Raw genomic sequence first — 20,033 nt, 5'->3', positions numbered from 1 at the left:
ATTCTTTGTATATCAAAATGTGTGTTTAATGATTGTCAAATGAACAAATAAAAAAGAATATTAAAATTTAATTTGGGAGACTTAAGGTCTTCAATCTTAGAATATTGGAGAGTAGGAGGAAAAGGAATAGAGATGTTAAAGAATAATGATGATATTTCTAATTCTGGATTATGATGATATATAAAATATTTTGCCTCTGATCCACCAATTTAAGTAGTATGTGAAGAATTATTTCACAAGTGAAACTTAACACCAGTTTGAGCTGTATAAATAGTATGGAATGGTAATTAGTTCAGTGATTAATTTTAAATCACTGATTCTACTGGAGAGAAAATAGCAGTCTGTCCATTGACTTGCTGACCTTTGTAGTTCCTGACCATAACATGCTAACTCTTAAATAAATATCTGATAGCCACCCAAACACTGAAAAAACAAAACTCTGAGGTCAGATAAGGAAGTCAATAAGGAATTCAGATTGAATAGTAATAATGAATATAAATTTGTATAAGGTTCAAGGGTTTTTCTCTTTATGGGACATTACCTCAAGGACTACTATCAAGTGACTTATGAGTCACTACTTTTCTTGCTTTGCCAACTACTCAGACTTTGATAATTCTGTCTCCTAGAGAACTAGAGGGAAAGGGAAATGAAATAATTAAAACTAAGTGGTATATTTCATTTTCTAATGTGAGTCTTGGATATTTCTTGTTTTTAAGTTGATACAAATGGTTAGGATAAACTGCACTAGTAAGTATTTCTAAAATCAAACCCTTAAAAATTCAAATGTATGTAAGTTTAAAATATAAATTTAAAATATATGTATATCTATGTATATTATATTTTAAAATTTAATTATGAATTTGATGAATACCAAAAAAGAAAATGTTTTCTACATATGATTTAGAATATAAAGAGGATTATATGTGAAACCAAGACTAACATATAGCTTGCATTTTTAAAAAATGTATTGAAATTTGTTATTTTTTAAAATTTATTTTTATTGATATTTTTGTTTTGACGATGCCTAAAATTTCCTTTTATTTCTTCTTAAATGACTCAAATGAGTCATTTCAAATAAGGATGAATATTTTTTAAGAAAAAGAAAAGAAAACTCAGCAAAATAAATGTATTTTTTTAAAATAAATGTATTTTTTTAAGAAACCCTGAAAATATATTCCTTTTTTCATATCTCTGAACCTCATACCTTTCCAGAGGGTGGAAGTCAAGTTTCCTTTTAATTTTGCAACATTCATTTTTTATTATTTTTGTGGCTATGTTCTTTCTTTTTATTTTGTCATTACATTTGTTGCTTTCTTCATCCTGTTTATTTCACTCTGCTTTGGTTCACATTAAGTCTTTCCATAATAAACGTAGTAATATTCTGTTGCATTCATGTATTACAATTTATTTAGTCAGTCATTCCTCTGATTGATGGGCAGCTACTTTGTTTTCAGTTCTTTACTATCAAAAAAAAGTACCACTATAAATATATTACTATATTAGGGGTTTTCTTATTATGACCTCTTTAGGGTATATGCCTAGTAGTGAAATCTCTAGGTCAAAGGGTATGGCTACTTTAGTCATTTTATTTATACAATTACAGTTGCTTTCCTAAAGTGCTTGTATTCCTAATTGTATTCATAATTCCAACAATCTACCAGTGTGATTATCTTGTGTGCCCCCTCCCAAGTCACCCCCCCCATAGAGAGGGTTAGTGAAAGTGAATGAATTTCCATAAACCCTGGGATTTTAAATTGCTCCGGATTTATTATAGAAGGTTTACAAAGCATACAGATTAAAAGTCCCAGAAAAGCAGTAAGCACTTTGAGGACAGGCTAGGAGGGGGTGGGGTGGGGGTTGGGAGCACGTGACCTGAGAAAGTCATCCTTGCAAGGTGGGAAGGTAGAGTCAAGAAGAAGCAACAAGTGGAGTCACTTCTTAAAATACTTAAACTTCTGTTGTGGGGTGGATAAAGGGTGACACTTGGGGAATGGTCTGGCACCTTGCTCAGGTATTTTCCAATGAGCAAGCTACATACTGGTCCTTCTGTCTCAACCTGTGTGACCCCTATGTTCAACATTCATTTTCTGCCTTGCCAGTGTCAATGGGCAAGGTCAGGTAGCTGGAAAACCTGAAGCTGGGAGTTGGGAATGAGGAGATGGTACAAATTATACATGTAACAATGGAACAGAACAGTATAAAGGATAACAAAATTTGTTTCTAATTATAAATCTTCTATATTCATAGTTCCTTGCATCATTGTTGCTAATTTGCTGGTATAAATTAAAACTTTTTTTTTAGGGTTTTTTGCAATGCTATGGAGGCTTGCCCAAGGCCACACAGCTAGGTAATTATTGTCTGAGGCTGGATTTGAACTCAGGTACTCCTGACTCCAGGGCCGGTGCTCTATCCACTGTACCACCTAGCTGCCCCATAAATTAAAACTTTTGATTTGCACAGTTTTTTACTATTTTGATTTGTACATTTGTGGTTGTTAATATTTTGCAGTTCTTTTGAGAACTGTTCTTGTCTTTTTTACCATTTATCTGTTGAGGAATTACTTTTGATCACGTGTCTATTAGTTTATATATTTTGGATTTTAAATACTCATCTGAGAAATTTGATAAAAAGTACCCCCCTACCCCCCCCCCATGCATTGATTTCTTTTATCCTAGATGCATTAATTTGTTTGTGAAGAAGCTTGAACAGCTAGAAGGTTGGACCTGTAGTCAGGAAGACTTCATTTAGGTCAAATGTGGACTTTGTCTTGACCAAATCACTTCACTTCTGCCTCAGTTTCCTTACCTGTAAAATGGAGATCATAACAGCACCTACCTCCCAAGGTATTTTTGGGAAGATCAAATGAGGTAATATTTGTAAAGCCCCTAGCATTGTACCTCACACACAGTAGGCACATAATAAATGCCCCTTTCTCCTTATTTAAGAATATATCTCTCCTGCTGATAGATGTGAAAGTATGACATTTGCCTTCTAAATTTTTATGGTATTATTAAAGTCATGATTCCATTTTAAATTTATTCTGGAATATGGTGCTGGATATTGATCTAAACTTTATTTTTCAGATTAGTTTTCTTAAAAATTAAGTAGAAGGGGCGGCTAGGTGGGGCAGTGGATAGAGCACCGGCCCTGGAGTCAGGAGAACCTGAGTTCAAATCCAGCCTCAGGCACTTAATAATTACCTAGCTGTGTGGCCTTGGGCAAGCCACTTAACCCCATTGCCTTGCAAAAAACCTTAAAAAAAAAATTTAGTAGAGAATTTTTATTTTGGGGTTTATTGAACATTGGGTTATTGAATTCCATCCATTATTTCTGATTTTCCCTTGGCTAGTCTATTTTATTGATCTATTTTTTCTTTTCTTTTTTTTAAAATGCCAAATGATTTTATTATCAAGAGTTTTTTTGTTTTTTTTAGTTTTTGCAAGACAATGGAGTTAAGTAGCTTGTCCAAGGCCACACAGCTAGGTAATTATTAAGTGTCTGAGGCTGGATTTGAACTCAGGTACTCCTGACTCCAGGGCCGGTGCTCCATCCACTGCGCCACCTAGCCTCCCCTTATCAAGAGTTTTTAAATATAGTTTTAGGTATGGAAATACTATTCCACAACATGTATGTTTCAAAATTTATCCCGCTTACTTAGGCATCTTTCTGTACTCACCTGTTTTCTTCAGAATATTTTTAAAAGATATGCTAATGAGCCTTGTTTATTTACCTTTTTTTTTTTGCCAATACTTTGGCTAGTTCTTACCCTAAAATAAAAAAGGGAAACATAAGTTTAATTATGTAAAATAATTCTTACATTTTTTATTTGGAGTTATGGATGAGTTCAAGTATTATAGAAAGCAGTTTGGAATTATATAAATAAAATGATAAAGTATCCATGCCCTTTCAGTACTAGGCATCTAATTCCCCCCCCCCCCCCCCCCCCCCCCCCGTCATTGGCAAGAAAGTTCCTTATAGAGTTATATTACAGCACCACTTTATATATGTCTTATTCTGAACATTGGATCTATTATTCCTTTGTAAAGAGATAGATTGAGTGCTTCATGTTTAGTTCTCTGCTGTCATGGTTGACTGCATTTATCAGTTTTTAACTCTTTCCAATTTGTCAAATCATTAGTATTCAAAATTAATTTTTTGGGGGGGTGAAACAGTTGGTGGGTCATTTGGGTAGTCTCAGCTGTCTTTTTTTTAAAACTTATTTAGATTTGTTTATTTAGGTGTTGGTCTAATCTAATCTTATTTAGGTGTTGGTCTAATCTAATTTTTTTAAACTTATTTAAGGCATGACTTACCTAAGGTCACACATCTAGGTAATTATTAAGTGTCTGAGGGTCGAATTTAAATTCAGGTCCTCCTGACTTCAAGGTTGGTGCTCTATCCACTGCACCACCGAACTGCCCCCTCAACTATGTCTTTCTAGACCCCCTTTCACCTCTGAATCACATGAAGACATGATCCTTCTTGTCAAGCCAAATCTCTTGCCTTACATAGAGACTCCCTTATTATTTCCTTTCTCTTTGTCTGATTACTGGGAGTTTCCCTGCTATCCACTAACATTACAGTGACTCCCTATCCTAAAAACCCTCACTTGATTCCCATTTAGCTATGGTGTCACATCTTTTCTCTCTTTTGTGATAAAATCCATTCAGAAGAATATCTACAATGGGTCCTTCCACTTCCTTTCCTCTTTTAGTTCTCTGTAGAGTCTGGCATCTGACCTTATCATTCAAATTAAACTACTTTCTCCAAAGCTACTAATGTTCTCTTAATCACTTTTCTCTATCTTTATCTTCCTTGACCTATTTTGCTTTTGATGCTATAAAATCAGCCTTTTTCTCTCTGATGCTCTCTTCTCTCTAGGTTTTCTTGATAGGACTCTTTCCTTGTTCTCCTTCTACATATCTCACTATTCAGCATCCTTTGATGGATCTTCATTCAGGTCATGCCCACTAAACATAGATGACCTATATGACTCTGCCTTAACTCATTTCACTTCTCTACTATTTCACTTGGTGATCTCTCAGCTCCCATGGTTTCAAATATCTTTGTGCTGGTGATTCTCAAGTCTACTTATCCAATCCTAACCCCTCTGCTGACCTCCACTTTCACACCTCCAACTGCCTTTTGGACATCTCAAGTTAGATGTCCCATAGACATTTTTTTAAAATTTATTTATTTTTTATTAAAGATTATTATTTATATTTATATTTATTGAAGATATTATTTGAGTTTTACAATTTCCCCCCAATCTTACTTCCCTCCCCCCCACCCCCCCACAGAAAGCACTCTGTCAGTCTTTACTTTGTTTCCATGTTGTACCTTGATCCAAATTGAGTGCGATGAGAGAGAAATCATATCCTTAAGGAAGAGACAAGAAGTCTAAGAGGTAACAAGATCAGACAATAAGATATTTTTTTTTTCTAAATTAAAGGGAATAGTCCTTGAACTGTATTCAAACTCCATGGCTCTTTATCTAGATACAGATGGCACTCTCCATTGCAGACAGCCCAAAATTGTTCCCTATTGTTGCACTGATGGAATGAGCAAGTCCTTCAAGGTTGATCATCACTCCCATGTTGCTGTTAGGGTGTACAGTGTATTTCTGGTTCTACACATCTTGCTCAGCATCAGTTCATGCAAATCCCTCCAGGCTTCCCCGAAATCCCATCCCTCCTGGTTTCTAATAGAACAATAGTGTTCCATGACATACATATATCACACTTTGCTAAGCCATTCCCCAATTGAAGGACATTTACTTGATTTCCAATTCTTTGCCATCACAAACAGGGCTGCTATAAATATTTTTGCACAAGTGATATTTTTACCCTTTTTCATCATCTCTTCAGGGTATAGACCTAGTAATGGTATTGCTGGGTCAAAGGGTATGCACATTTTTGTTGCCCTTTGGGCATAGTTCCAATTAGCTCTCCAGAAAGGCTGGATGAGTTCACAGCTCCACCAACAGTGTAATAGTGTCCCAGATTTCCCACAACCCTTCCAACAATGATCATTATCCTTTCTGGTAATATTGGCCAATCTCAGAGGTGTGAGGTGGTACCTCAGAGAAGCTTTAATTTGCATTTCTCTAATAATTAATGATTTAGAGCAATTTTTCATATGGCTGTGGATTACTTTGATCTCCTCTCTGTAAATTGCCTTTGCATATCCTTTGACCATTTGTCAATTGGGAATGACTTTTTGTTTTAAAAATATGACTCAGTTCTCTGTATATTTTAGAAATGAGTCCTTTGTCAGAATCATTAGTTGTAAAGATTGTTTCCCAATTTACTACATTTCTTTTGATCTTGGTTACAGTGGTTTTGTCTGTGCAAAAGCTTTTTAATTTGATGTAATCAGAATTATTTAGTTTGTTTTTAGAGATGTTTTCCATCTCTTCCTTAGTCATAAACTGCTTCCCTTTTCATAGATCTGACAGGTAAACTAGTCCTTGATCTTCTAATTTGCTTATAGTATTGTTTTTTTATGTCTAAGTCCTGTAACCATTTGGATCTTATCTTGGTAAAGGGTGTGAGGTGTTGGTCTAATCTAAGTTTCTTCCATACTAACTTCCAATTATCCCAGCAGTTTTTATCAAAGAAGGAGTTTTTATCCCAGTAGCTGGACTCTTTGGGTTTATCAAACAGCAGATTACTATAATCGCCTCCTGCTTTTGCACCTTAGTCTATTCCACTGGTCCACCACTCTGTTTCTTAGCCAATACCAAACAGTTTTGATGACTGATGCTTTATATCCCATAGACACCTTAAATGCAACATGTCTAAAGCTGAACATGTTATCTTTCCCCAAAACCTTTTCCCCCTTCAAACTTCCTTATTTCTGTTGAGGGCATCTCTATTTTCTCAGTCTCTCAGACTTGCAGCTCAGATGTCATCCTTGACTCTTCCCTTTCACCTTTCACCTCTAATATGTTGCCAAGGTGTCAACTTTAGCTTCATACCATCTTGGCTATGTACCTTCTCTCCTCTGAGAGGAATCCTCCATCACACCTGGACTCTTGCAGCAGCCTGCTAGTTGGTGTTATAAGTTATTTCCTCTTCCAGTTCAACCTACTCAGCTGTCACAATAATCTTCATAAAGAGCAGGTCTGATTATGTCACCCCTCACCCTTTACTTAGTATAAATTCCAGGTGCTTCCCATCACCTCTAGAATCAAATATAAAATCATCTGATCTTTGAAGACTTTTACAGTCTTTTATGCAGTCCCCCTCACCATCACTACCTCACCCTTCCTTCCCCCCAATCTTCTAAGTATCCCTTAAGATCTCTTAAGGAGATCCATGGACACTAGCCTCTGCTGTTTCTTGCACAAGACAGTTCAACTCCTGACTCAGGAGGATGTCTTCCATGCATAGAATACCCTCCCTTCTTATCTCCTTCTTGTAGCTTTATAAAATTCCACTTTCTATACCAAAAATTTCCCCAATACCCTTAATTCTAGTGCCTTACCTCTGTTGATTATTTCCATCTTATATAGGGCTTGTTTATCATTTACATCTTGTCTCCTTCATGATTCTGTGAGGCCCTTAAGAGCAAGGCGTGTCTTTTATTATAATGCTATTCACATAATAGGCAATTTTTATTCAGTGGCTTACCAATTAGATGCATTAGGGGATTCAGCAAAAAAGATTCAACTTGATAACAAGTAATAATAGCTAACACAAATGTTATTTCCAAGGAGAGGTAGCTTATTTTTCATTTATGATTTTTTGGAGTGGTTGGGGAAGTCTTGTATTTGAAATTCGGAATTTTCCTTGTGAATATGACAGTAATACTAAAGCCAAGGACAAAGCGTACAAGAACCTTTTTCATTTCTGTCTGACTCTGAGATCACTTATACTTGGAGGACCTGTTGTATTTCTGGATGAGACTCTTCAAATGCATCTTACAAGCCTCGCTTTTTCTCAGTGAATAGTCTGGATAGATTGCTCAGGTTATCAATTTTCTAAGGAGCTGCTGTTCTGAATTGAACCAGGCTGATCCTCAGAGTAGTGTTTGTCACCTCAATTTCAACCCTTTCTATCTAGTAGAATCCCCCTGGAGCTTGTGCTTCTGTGTCAGGGTCACTTCTATTCTAAGCCATAACAAAGCTCTGGAGTAGGTCCTTAGTGGAGAGGATTTCCTGCAGGAGCAAGAATAACAAAACAGTTGCTTCTTCCAACTTATTGAAGTCCCTACAATATATTTTGAGGCATAGTGAGTTTTAAGTCTTTTTGCAGTGAAATATTCCTGAAGGCGTAGAGTCATTGCCAGCCATTTCCTTTGGTTTCTTGTCTTTTAGCATATATCAAAAAGCTCGCGAAATGATTAAAACTGCTGAAGTGGGTGGGGGCCTGAATTCTGGAGGGGAGATGGCAGGAACTACTGGGATCACTTTGAGATCTTACAGACAACCTAGGAACAGCCACTGCAGATTTTTTGGATTCATTTTGGGGTTTTATCATGTAAAATGCTGGTTGAGTTTTAGGGTCTGAGATATTGCTCTACGACCTGGCCATTGCTGTGTTTGAGACAGTAGTTTTGTCCTTTTGATTCTGGTAAATTGCATTGTAAACTGCCTTAAATGCCATAGGGTCTCCATGCTTTTCTCTAGTGCTGCCTGTAGGAGGGACCAGTTTCAGATCAAGATCATGGTCTCTAATTTATCGCTGGAAAAAGTCAGAGCCCAGTTTGAGGAAAGGCTCTGTTTGGGGGGAACGTTAATCAGAATTTCATTGGTTCACAGGAGACTCAAAGTAATTCTGTTTTCCGTTACCCTTGTTCAATGAAGATTAGTTTATTCAGGATTATCTACTTGGTCCTAGAAAAAAAGAAAGTCACAGAGTAGCTGGGAGAGCCACACAGCTTATGGGGCCTGAAACCAGGAAGCACCTTGACCATGTTAGGACAGGACTGACCAGAAGGTTGGTGACTCTAGTGTCTATTACCCTATTTAGAGAGTGCTATGTTTTATTCAGCTCTTAACTCAGGATCCATTTTGCACCACTGTTTTTATCACCTTGAAATGGAGATTAGGTCTCTTCCCCCCAGTGACCGCATGAAGAGCCATCTTTGAAGTCTGCAAGATTTCAAACTCACCTCCATGGGTGCTGCCAAAGCTCTTCAGCTCTCTGACACCCTAAGATTTAGAACAGGTGTCGATTTGGAGGTTTTCTTTGGTAATGAGATCATAGACTTGGACTCCCTCCTCCCCCATGCCCACTTTGTGGTTGTTGTTTAGTTGTATCTGACTCTTTGTGACCCCGATTTCAGGATTTCCTAGCAAAGATGCTGGAGCAGTGTGCCATTTCCTTCTCCAGAAGAAACTGAGGCAATCAGTGTGAAGTAACCTGTCCAGGGTCACGCTGCTAGGAAGTGTCTGAGCTCATCTTCCTGACTCTGGCGCTTTCAGCCAGAGCTACAAAGGGTTCCAAGACTCAGAAAGGAGCTTAGGGCCTGAGGTATCCTAGGCAGTGTCTGTCAGTCTCTTTGCATTGATGTTTATCTGTCCTGGATTTAGCTTGAAGAACACATAGCTACATGACCTGGCTTTGTAGGGAAGGGTGGGAAGAGCTACCTGCTTTAAAGTCACAGATGTAATTAATATTAGTCAGGATCTGAGGTCTTTTTTTTTTTCATTTTATTTTTGTTTTCCAATTACATACACTGGTAGTTTCTACCAGTCATTTTTTTTCCAAGGTTTTGAGTTATAGTCCCGTCCCCCCCAACAGAAGGCAATCTGATATAAACTTTACATTTGCATCCATGATAAGCATAGATCAAAATTGAATGTGTTGTGAAAGAAGAATCAGATCCAAAAAGAAAAAAACATTAGTTAGCAAAATGACATAATACATAAGATAATTTTTTTAGTTTTTTGCAAGGCAAATGGGGTTAAGTGGCTTGCCCGAGGCCACACAGCTAGGTAATTATTAAGTGTCTGAGGTTGGATTTGAACTCAGATACTCCGGACTCCAGGGCCGTTGCTCTATCCACTGTACCACCTAGCTGTCCCCCACTGCACCACCTAGTTGCCCCCATAAGATAATTTTTAAAAATTGAAGATAATAAGCTTTTGTCTTTGTTTAAACTCCACAGTTCTTTCTCTGGATACAGATGGTATTCTCCATCAGAAATTCCCTAAAATTGTCCCTGATTATTGCACTGATAGAGTGAACAAGTCCATCATGGTTGATCATCATCCCATGTTATTAGTGTCTATAATGTTCTTCTGGTTCTGAGACCTTTTACTTCAGTTATACCAGACACTGCTGAGGTACTGGATCTGGGGATCCAAGTAAGAAAGACATTCCCTGCCCCCAAGGTGCTAACATGGGAAAAAGATCCCATGCAGGGGATCTGGAGGAGAGCCAAGATGACAGAGAAACCTTCTCTGGCTCTTCTGAGTTTCCCCTCAGAAATAATGTTAATCAAGCCTCTAAATGGATTCTGGAGTGACAGAACCCCCAGAAAGTCAGAGTGAACCATTTTCTAGCTTAAGATATCTTGGAAAGACTTCAGAAAAGGTCTGCCTCACTTAGGTGGAGGGGGGGAGGATGACCTGACCCAACACAGCCAATAAGCCAGCAAACATCACAGAGGCTCCTGGTCAGCCCAACTAGGAGGGCTCCAGCATCAGTACAGATGGCAAATTGAGAACCTCAGAACCCCTATGCAACAGAAAATGTTTGGGACAGCACCTCTGTGGCCCAGGAGCAGAGTTCAAAATAAGTAAGAAAAGTTAGAGAAAAACCCTGACTATAGTACATTGGAGTAAGATCACTGCACCATCACAGGAGAGGACTGCAGAAAAAGTATATCATATGAAGCCCCAGAGGGAATATGAATTGGTCTTAAACCCAAAAAGATTTCTTGGAAGAGCACGAAAAAGGCTTTTTAAAAAAATCGGGAAAAGAAATGCAAGAGAAATTCAATAGCTTGGAACAGGAAGCACAAAAATTGATTAAAGAAAATAACTTTAAAAATACAATTAGTCAAATGGAAAAAGAAAACTTTTAAAAACAAAATTGATCAAATAGGGAAAAAATTCTCTCAAGAAAAGAAATAATAGGGGCGGCTTGGTGGCGCAGTGGGTAAAGCACCGGCCCTGGAGTCAGTAGTACCTGGGTTCAAATCCAGTCTCAGACATTTAATAATTACCTAGCTGTGTGGCCTCGGGCAAGCCACTTAACCTCATTTGCCTTGCAGAAAAGAAAAGAAAAGAAAAGAAAAGAAAAATAATAGGAAGAGTTGAAAAAAGATCAAGGACTAGGAGTTGAAAGCTTCTTTTTTTGGTAGAGTTGAGATCAAGCAGAGCAGCAGATAGAAAATACTGTGTCCTGAAAGCTCTCCAATCATATTGAATAATCTTGAATTGGTTGTCTTTATAAATCTAGAATTTTAAATATATGATTCTGTAGCCAGTTAGCTTAAGGGCGGGATTTCTTTTTTAAGGACCTTTCCTTAAAACCAATTCTCTCTTTGATTAGCCAGGAGTCATTGTTTGGGGCCCTGATAACTCAGAATGAAGATAAATAACAGTTATTTCTAGGGGCGGCTAGGTGGCACAATGTTTAGAGCACTGGCCCTGGAGTCAGGAGTACCTGAGTTCAAATGTGTTCTCAGACACTTAATAATTACCAAGCTGTGTGGCCTTGGGCAAGCCACTTAACCTCATTGCCTTGCAAAAAACCCCAAACAAATAGTTATTTCTATTTAGACCAAAAACCCTGTGGGTCTTTCCTTACCTGGTTGATTTTTTAAAATTAGATAAAAGAGGTCATTCTTATTTTCTTACTTAGTCTTAATTACCAAATAAGCATGGCCTCATCAGATTACATCTAAGATCCATTCTAGGCCTATATCTATGATATTCTGATACTTTTCAATTAGGATTTTTTTTTTTTGGACCACAGGAGATTGTTAAATGTTATTTGAGGCCCTAGGAATCAAAGACAAAACAGACCAGATATGTGGGAAAACTGTCTTCTACCAATTTAGTAACACTATTTTTAATGTCCTCTCTAACATGATGACATTTGGCACGTTTGTTTCTGTCCTATCCAACCTTTTAGTGTGTTGTGTCTATGCTAAAAGAGATTTTTCACTGAGAGCTAGATTTGAGGAGGAAGATATTAATTAAAATTTACCTAGATGTAATGCAAACATTTATAAGTTAGTGAAGCAATTAAAGAAGATGGTGGTGGGGAACTAACACTTTTGGTGTTGTTCACATCTATTTCTTCTCATTTTAGCCTAAACCCACTTAGGCACTGTGAGATGCATGAATCTCTGAACATGTCAGTATTTTGTAGTGAACCCCAAAGAAAAGCATGAATGGACACTTAGATGATTTCATAACATCAGCTTTTGTGTTGTTTGCTGGCCTGAAATTGCCCCCTCAGCTTTCTAATGACTTCTTTCCCTTTCTTTTATAGGAGTATATTTGCCCCAGATGTGAATCAGGTTTTATTGAAGAAGTGACTGATGATTCCAGGTATTGTACAAGCTCATGAAATCAGACATCATATTGTCAATTACTTTTCTTCACATTTAATGAATTAGAATACATTTGGTTCTCTATACTAACTAAAGACCTGTGAATATGTGAAAGTAATAGAAATGGGGGAGGGAAAAAGAATGGTGAAAGAGTGAGTAGTTGTTGGAGCCTGCCAGGTGGCTTTGCATAGAACACTTGGCCTGGTGTCAAGTAGACCTGAGTTTAAATCTAGCCTCAGACACTAATTAGCTGTGTGACCTTGGACACATCACTTAACCTCTGTTTCCCTCAGTTTTCTCACTTTTGAAATGAGTAGGGTTGTGATGAGAATCTAATAAGCTAATATTTCCAAAGTGCTTATCACAGTGTCTGGCATATAGTCTGTACTATGTAAATAGTTATACCCTTACCTTCCTCTAATCCTCTGTTTCTGGGAATATGGCATTTTCTGGGAAAGCCTTATTTCTACATCAAGAGTTGAGTTAATTATCATTTAGTTCCTATGATTCCAGGATTCTTTCAGATTTATGATAAGCCAACATACTATGCTATATCATGGGAGAATGATTTCTGGCGAGCATAGCCAACTTCACATATTCATAGCAGCTTTTTTTATGAAGAACATAGTTCTCTCTGCTTTGAAAAAGCCATGTTTTTCCTCCCTTTAGAGGAATGTGCTTTATTTGTAATGGGATCAATTAATGCCAACTTGTTTAGGGAAACTGATTTCCATTTCTTAGTCCCAGAAAGAAGGATTGACTGTCATTGAATCTAAGAAGACATTTATTTCTGTCTTTATGTGGTGGATTAAGTAGGAATTGGTGGGAAGAGGAAGAACAGTGTCAATTTTTTAGGACTCAATTTCTTAGGAACTTGCAATTTATTTTTTTTTTATATTAATAGAACTATTTTACCCTAGGGGAAACAGAAATTGCTTTTTTTAGGATAGAGTAGTTAGTCTTTGATGAGCTAGTTGAATTAGGGATTCTTTTTCTCCAGCTTTGTAAACAAGATGGTATCTCCTTTGAATCCTAGAGAACCCTAATTTGTGCTCTTAATGGTTAGTGGGGAAGAGTAGAGACTGAACCTCTGATTTAATCCTATACAGGTAGCTCCTAGTGGAGGCACTCCATCCCACTGTGCAGGTTGCCATCTCCTCTTCAGTCAGTAATTAGGAGAGTTACCTTGAGCACAGAGAGTTTGAGACTTGCTCCAGGGTAATATTGCCAGGTGTCTGAAGCAGGACTGGAACTCAAGAGTTTCTGTAACACCATATCCATCACCGATAATAAGAGTTGTTAATTCCCCTACTGTTGCTGTTGGCAGAACCTAAAGTCGAAAACTACCTCTAAATCCAGGAGAAAATTGCCACCTTACAGTATGTACAAATGTTGGTTTGTTTTCACTAATGAGTGGAGATTGTGTGTGTAAATAAACTGGAACTTTGACCTCATCCTTTGTCCACTTGATGCATGGGTTCAATTTAGGACAAGCTTACAGTTTCTCTGTTCTCATAACTAGAATTCTGAAATGGCTTTAGCAAAGCTAAACCTGCATTTTAGCATGACATCAGAAAAGTGTGGGTGGCATGTTAACTTGGGCTCCCTTTTTTCTGTTTGTATTCCATATGTACCCAGTTCTTATTGCAGATATTTGTGTTTTGCATGTATTAAGACCATATCTACTAAGAGTATTGAAATTATTAAATGAATGGGCTTAACTTTTTCAAGATTTTTTTAACATTTAATTTTTTTAGACCTTGAGTGGCAAGAAGTCTACCCTAAAGAGGGCAAAGTTTAGGTGGATAATACAAGTGAAAGGAAGGAGTTATATATCTAGCAAACTGATTTATTTCATAGCTCTCTCTTCTCTTAACTTTACAATGAATGTTTCCCATTTTCCAGTTTGTAAGTGGAATATAAAGTTGTTTAGGTAGGCACAGCTGTGTCCAGATACTGTCGAAATGTAAGCTATAATGACTCTGGAAAGACATCGGTCTTTGGGAGAGTTTTAGGAGGAAGAATGGAATAAAGATCACAAACCTTGCTTGTTTGTAAATATTTAACTAGGCAACATCAATGAAGTTTTCTTTCTCTAACCTGTCATTACAAAACCCTAGCTTTGTACACAGTAATTTGAAAGATCTTATGTACTTGCTGTAGATGGGGATGATAGTAGGGGTCAGGGTGGGGATGTCAGCAGCCTACTGCCGGAGGACCAGATCTGGCCCTTTACCTGTTTTTGTATGGTCCTGAGCTAAGAATGTTTTTTTTTATTTTTAAATGCAGTGAAGATTTATTTTAAAATGTAATAACCATTCTTGGCTACCTAATCTTTTTAACTCTTTGGCATAGTTTGGTTATAGATGAGTCCTTGTAAATAAATATATTTTTTAATAATTGTTTAAAATGGGTCTCATGTTTTAAGATAGAATAACAATTTTAAAGATAAAGCTACACTGAGACATTTTGGACACCTTTGATAAAGCTTTATTTCCCAAGAGGCATGAAAATTCATGTCATCATTTTTTTTGTCAGAGAAGTACATGCATAATTAGGCCTGTATTATACTTAAGAGTATGGTCAGTTTAACTTTTGAAAAAGACGTTTTCCTGTCAAGTTGCTTTTCATATGTATCATATTCTATATTTGGGTATTAAAGCATGTAAATGATCTTATATTTTCAGTCTGCTGCTTCATCGATTCAGATTGCCTCATGGGGGCAGCTAGGTGGCGTAGTGGATAAAGCACCGGCCTTGGAGTCAGGAGTACCTGAGTTCAAATCCAGTCTCAGACACTTAATAATTACCTAGCTGTGTGGCCTTGGGCAAGCCACTTAACCCCATTTGCCTTGCAAAAAACCCAAAAACAACAGATTGCCTCATGGATAGGGAAGATTGGCGTTTTGGACCCCTGTTCTCCCAATAATAGTGTAATCTTAGATGGGAATTTGGAAAGATAGGTTTCTTAGGAGCAAAACAATTCTTTTCTTAGAACTGATGAGAATTATATTCATTCCTTACATCATTTCTCCTCAAAAAAGGTCTAATTTAAAATATGTGATAGAAGACAGCCATCTCTTTGCTGTGGTTTGGGAGTTAGTGCTTCCTGAAGAAAGGAAGGAAAAGCCAGATGATGACTTCTTGAAGGGACTGAGACTCTGTGATGACAATTATGTAAGAAGAAAGGCCTTTGGTTTTTCTCCATCCCCTGTGAGGGAATATAACGTAAAAGGAAGTCCCTGTAGGAAGTGGTTTGTGGGAGAAGGTGAATAGCAAGGAGTGGGTGTTCATTGTGGAAAAAAAGTACATAATGTATTTGGAGAAGTAAATTCCATATTGCTGAAGTTGAGTGGGCATTGGCTTCGGCTTCTTAATTCAATGAATAAGAAATTATTGTCATTGCACCAAGGACAGTTCCAACTCTTGCCCGTCAGTTTTGGGTGAGCCTAACCTCCCATCCCTGAGCTTGGGAGATGATGGAGCTTGAGGCACCTATGCTCAGTCAAGATGTGGGTTGGGTGTTCAGGTGAGGTGGATTTTGCAGGACAGCAGGGACAGGTTATCAGGTTGTTTTCTGACGGCTGGAAGGAGCTAGGTCATGAAGTAGAAGTTGTCTCAAGGGCCTCCTATTTACAACCAGTGATTTTTGTCCAGTAGAGGAGGAAGGTGTTGGGCAGCTTCTGCTGTGCCCAGTGTTTCCTTTCTTCTGATCCAAGCACCATGGGCTTTTCATTCATGCATCTGTGTCACTGTTTAGCAGATCTTGTTTTCTTGCTGGGAAGCAGGGCAGATTTTTTTTTTTAAGTGACACATTTTTGAGAATGTGATAAAGGGAATGCTTTTTTTTTTCCTTTTGTGTTATGGATCTTTCCCCAACCTCTCCTTTTCTCCTTCCCCCATTCATCCTTTGACTCCATTTTGATTTTTCTGTTTATTGTACTGACATGAATTTGTTTGATTTGTTTTCTTTTGACAGAATAATCCATATCCCAGCTCCTTGTCATTTTGTAATTGCCATGTGGTGATTTTTTTTTAATCAGACTTTTGTGCTCATGTGTCCCCATCTATATTTAGCTTCTAGGAGAGGAGCTTATTTCTGGGAATGGGATCACTACTCATTCTTGTTTCCCCTTAGTTTTTTAGATAGTGGTGGCAGCGGGATAGACGACGGCACTTCCACGCAGTTTGCCGAGGTAAGTTTGACTTTGACCAAAGGGGTTCTGGGAGCAGCCTGTCCCGATCAACACTGGAGCTGAAATCCAGGTCATCAAAGAGCAAACAGCAGTGTGTTCATGAAAAATAGAGGCAGGATGTGGCCTGTTTGTGAGCCAAAGCCAGAGCTTTGGTTGTGTGAATTCCAGGAAGAGCTCCATTTCAAAGAAATTGTCTTAGCTGTGACACATACACTGTCAGAGACCAGTCAGGGCTCCAGTGCTGGTTTTCTGATTGTGTTTTGCCTTTTCTCTGTTATACAAAGTTCAGTGTTGTTTTAAGTCTGCTAACTTAAAGCCCTGCTAAGACTTTTGGGATAATGTGGTATAAGAATAATGAGCTTGAACTGTGTTTTTGAATTGACAGAGTCAAAGCCCTGCCATAACAATTAGTGCAGCCCAAGATGAGCTGATATTTCCAATTACACATTTCGGCACTGGTCACCAGGATTAGGCTGTTTGTTTGCTGTAGGGGTGTTAAGTTTTTTTTTTATCACTCAGATCATGCATTAATTGACAGTTGAAATTTGGAAGGGAGAAAAGGAAGGGGCATTTTGGTGTTGTTCTGGTCTCCAAAAGATTTTTCATATGTCTGATCATGATTCCTGTATTAAATAAGGAATGATTGTAACTTGAAAGTAAGAGGTCACTTTATATGTTTGTATATCATTTCATATTTAAATGTGTGGTAATTCTTCTTGTCCCTTTGCCCATTGCCCTGAAATCTTTTTTCCCAATCCCTTCTTAGTTTAGTTTGCTACTTCACAGGCTAGCCTAGACTGGAAAAAAGGATTCTTTTTACTGACTCCTGTTTCTGCCTCTGGTCTTATGTAGCTAATGAAGTTGTGATTGCTATAAGAGGGCTAGAAGTAGGAAAGATGAAAGCTTAATTTAAAATAATTTCTCTGTAGTATTGTTTCACATTATGTCTGCTTTGTGACCAGAAAGTTCATATCTGAGTTTCATGTTTTAGGAGGGCTTACATGAAACATCCAAAGGAGACTTGAGGTGATCAGAGGATTCACTGAAGGAACTGGGTATGTTTAGCTTAAGGAAGAGAACTCCTTGGGGCAGGGTACTGGTTGAGTCACCATGATAGTTTTAAATATTCGAAGGATTATCATGTGAAAGAGGGTTCTAGCCCCTGAAGGCTAGAATGAAGACAGTTGGTGGAAATCATAGGAATCTGATTTTGGTTCAATATAAAGAAAAATTTCCTAAAAATTTTCAAGAAATACATGGGGTTGCCCAATGAAATATTGAGTTCTCTGTTCTTGGAGATGCCCTAGAAGATGCTAAATAATGATTTTGTTGGGGATGTTGTAGAAGACTTCATTCTTCCAGTAAAGGGGGAGATAATGGAGCCTTTCTGTGCTCTAAGATTAAAGGATTCCATAAACACCAGTCAGTGCAGCTGTTTGAATGCACTTTGGTAAGGTGACCTCAATGGGTATCTGAGCCTCTTGGCAGTGAGCTAGCAGAAGAGGATCATTCAAAAACTCTTCAGCCTGATTCTTAGTGCTCAGTAGCAGTTTCAAATTCATGAAGATAAGTAAATCTAGAATGAAGTCTCAATCCTCATTGTCCCCCATCCATTTCTCCCTCCTCCCTTGTTTGAGTACACCCCATCTGATTCTAAGAGGGTCTGGTTGACATTTATACAACACTTTTCTCATTTGATCCTCCCAACAACCTTGGGAAGCAACTTCTGTCATCATCCCTGTTAAAGGTGAGGTGGTTCAAATTGAAACAAGTTAGTTGATCTGCCCAGTGTCACACAGCTTATGTCTTTCTGAGGCAGGATTTGAATTCTGTTCTTCTTGACTCCAGAGTCTAGCACCAGTGGCCCTGTCCTGTGATCTCAGATTACCTTCCAAATAGCCAGTCTGAATATCATTGAATAGGAAGGAGTTTAACAAATGCTTATTGAATTCCCTGGGTTCAAATATCTAGAAAGTTACTGTTCTTTGTAAATTTCCTTTTCTTTTGTTGTTGGCCTAGGAAGAGAAAAAACTGAATTAATGGATTGGTAATTCTTCTTCACCCACCCCCCTCTCTCTACCTCTGGTCCTATGTAGTTAATAAAGTTGTTGCCATAAGAAGACTTAGAAGTAGGAAAGTTGGAAGCTTAATTTAAAATAAAGAATTTCTCTGTAGTATTGTTTCACATTATGTCTGCTTGGTGGCCAGAAACTTCATTGAAGCTTCCTTGAATTCCGATCTCCTTCATCAATCACTTTTAATAATACAGGCTATGTAGTCAGTTGCTGATCACACAGTGGAGAGAAGTTTCATCTGTTTTTCTCTTTGCCTTTAAGATCTGACTCTTGGGGTAAATAGGAACAGATTGGTCTACCAGGTGAGCAATTATGATTCAGAACAACCAAGAGAGACTCACCAAGTAAGGAGATTCTTTCTGTGAGTCAGTTTCCTAACTATAGCGATCTAGGGTATGCGTTCTCTCTAGTGAGGACATCATTGTGTCATTCCTTATAGTCTCTAGTGTAGAGTCTTATGACGCATAGTCTTATGATCTTAAGGCACTGATAAAGTTGTACTTGGATGACTGATTACCCTGTTTAGTATGCTATTTTCCCAGGGCCCTGTGATTTCTTTGCCATCATTTCTAAAAAATTGAAGTGATCCATATAGGTCCATAAAAGTTTCTCTTCTGCTCCCCCCCAACCCCCCTCCCCCAACAATTAAATATTTTTTATCAGGTGCTTTCTGCTTTGCCTTGTGATACAGAGGAGAGTCCTTCCAGATATGGAGTTTTCAAATGTACTTTAGTTGTAGTGGTTTTGTGGGGTGGGTACAGTGTGGGGAGCATGCGATATATTTAAAGAATTTAAGTGCCAACTATATAGTAGATAATGAGATAGAAATTAGAGTAGTGAAATGGCAGTCTAGGCTTTGTCTTCAGGGAGTATTTCATGGAAGAGGTCTACAACTGGGTAGAATTTGAAGAATGGACAGAATTTGGATAAATGAAAAGAAGATAAAGTTTTCAAGAGAAATTTGTAGTCTATTGCTTAAATTCATACTTGGAAAAAAAGACTGTATCAAGACCCAAAATTTATATATGTTTTTTGTCTTTCAGATGGCAATGGATTTTAAACTTTATTGTATGGGATGCTTAACCTTTATTTGTGTCTTGGACCTTAAGCAGTCTGGTGAATGAAATCTATGAACTTTCTCAGAATATTACTAAATACATAAATTATAAAGGAAATCAATTTTAATGAAATGCATTTGCCAAACCACTTAAAAAAAAAGCAACTGAGTTTATGAATCCCATTTTAAG

General features: G+C 37.7%; 1 protein-coding gene across 4 annotated transcripts in view; it reads left to right on the top strand.

Annotated features, from left to right (window-relative positions):
• The window catches only part of RNF115 (ring finger protein 115), an 85,736-nt gene that overhangs the window by 25,483 nt on the left and 40,220 nt on the right, over positions 1-20,033 (top strand). For 2 of the 4 annotated variants that reach the window (XR_012468711.1, XM_074188625.1), the window contains exons 2-3: positions 12,456-12,514; positions 16,654-16,711. The exons of 1 other annotated variant lie outside the window; for it this stretch is intronic. Coding sequence is in view for 2 of the 3 variants with exons in the window: in XM_074188625.1 (XP_074044726.1) it covers positions 12,456-12,514; positions 16,654-16,711 (117 nt within the window). In the remaining variant the exon portion in view is untranslated. Of the gene's footprint in view, positions 1-12,455; positions 12,515-13,625; positions 16,712-20,033 lie in introns of those variants that run through there. One more of the 4 variants, XM_074188626.1, reaches the window with a different exon arrangement.

The sequence above is a fragment of the Macrotis lagotis genome, chromosome 5 (genome assembly GCF_037893015.1).
Source record: "Macrotis lagotis isolate mMagLag1 chromosome 5, bilby.v1.9.chrom.fasta, whole genome shotgun sequence".
Classification (NCBI taxonomy): Eukaryota; Metazoa; Chordata; class Mammalia; order Peramelemorphia; family Peramelidae; genus Macrotis; species Macrotis lagotis.
Note: the sequence above shows the minus strand (reverse complement) of the source record. Positions and strands in the feature narration are given on the sequence as shown.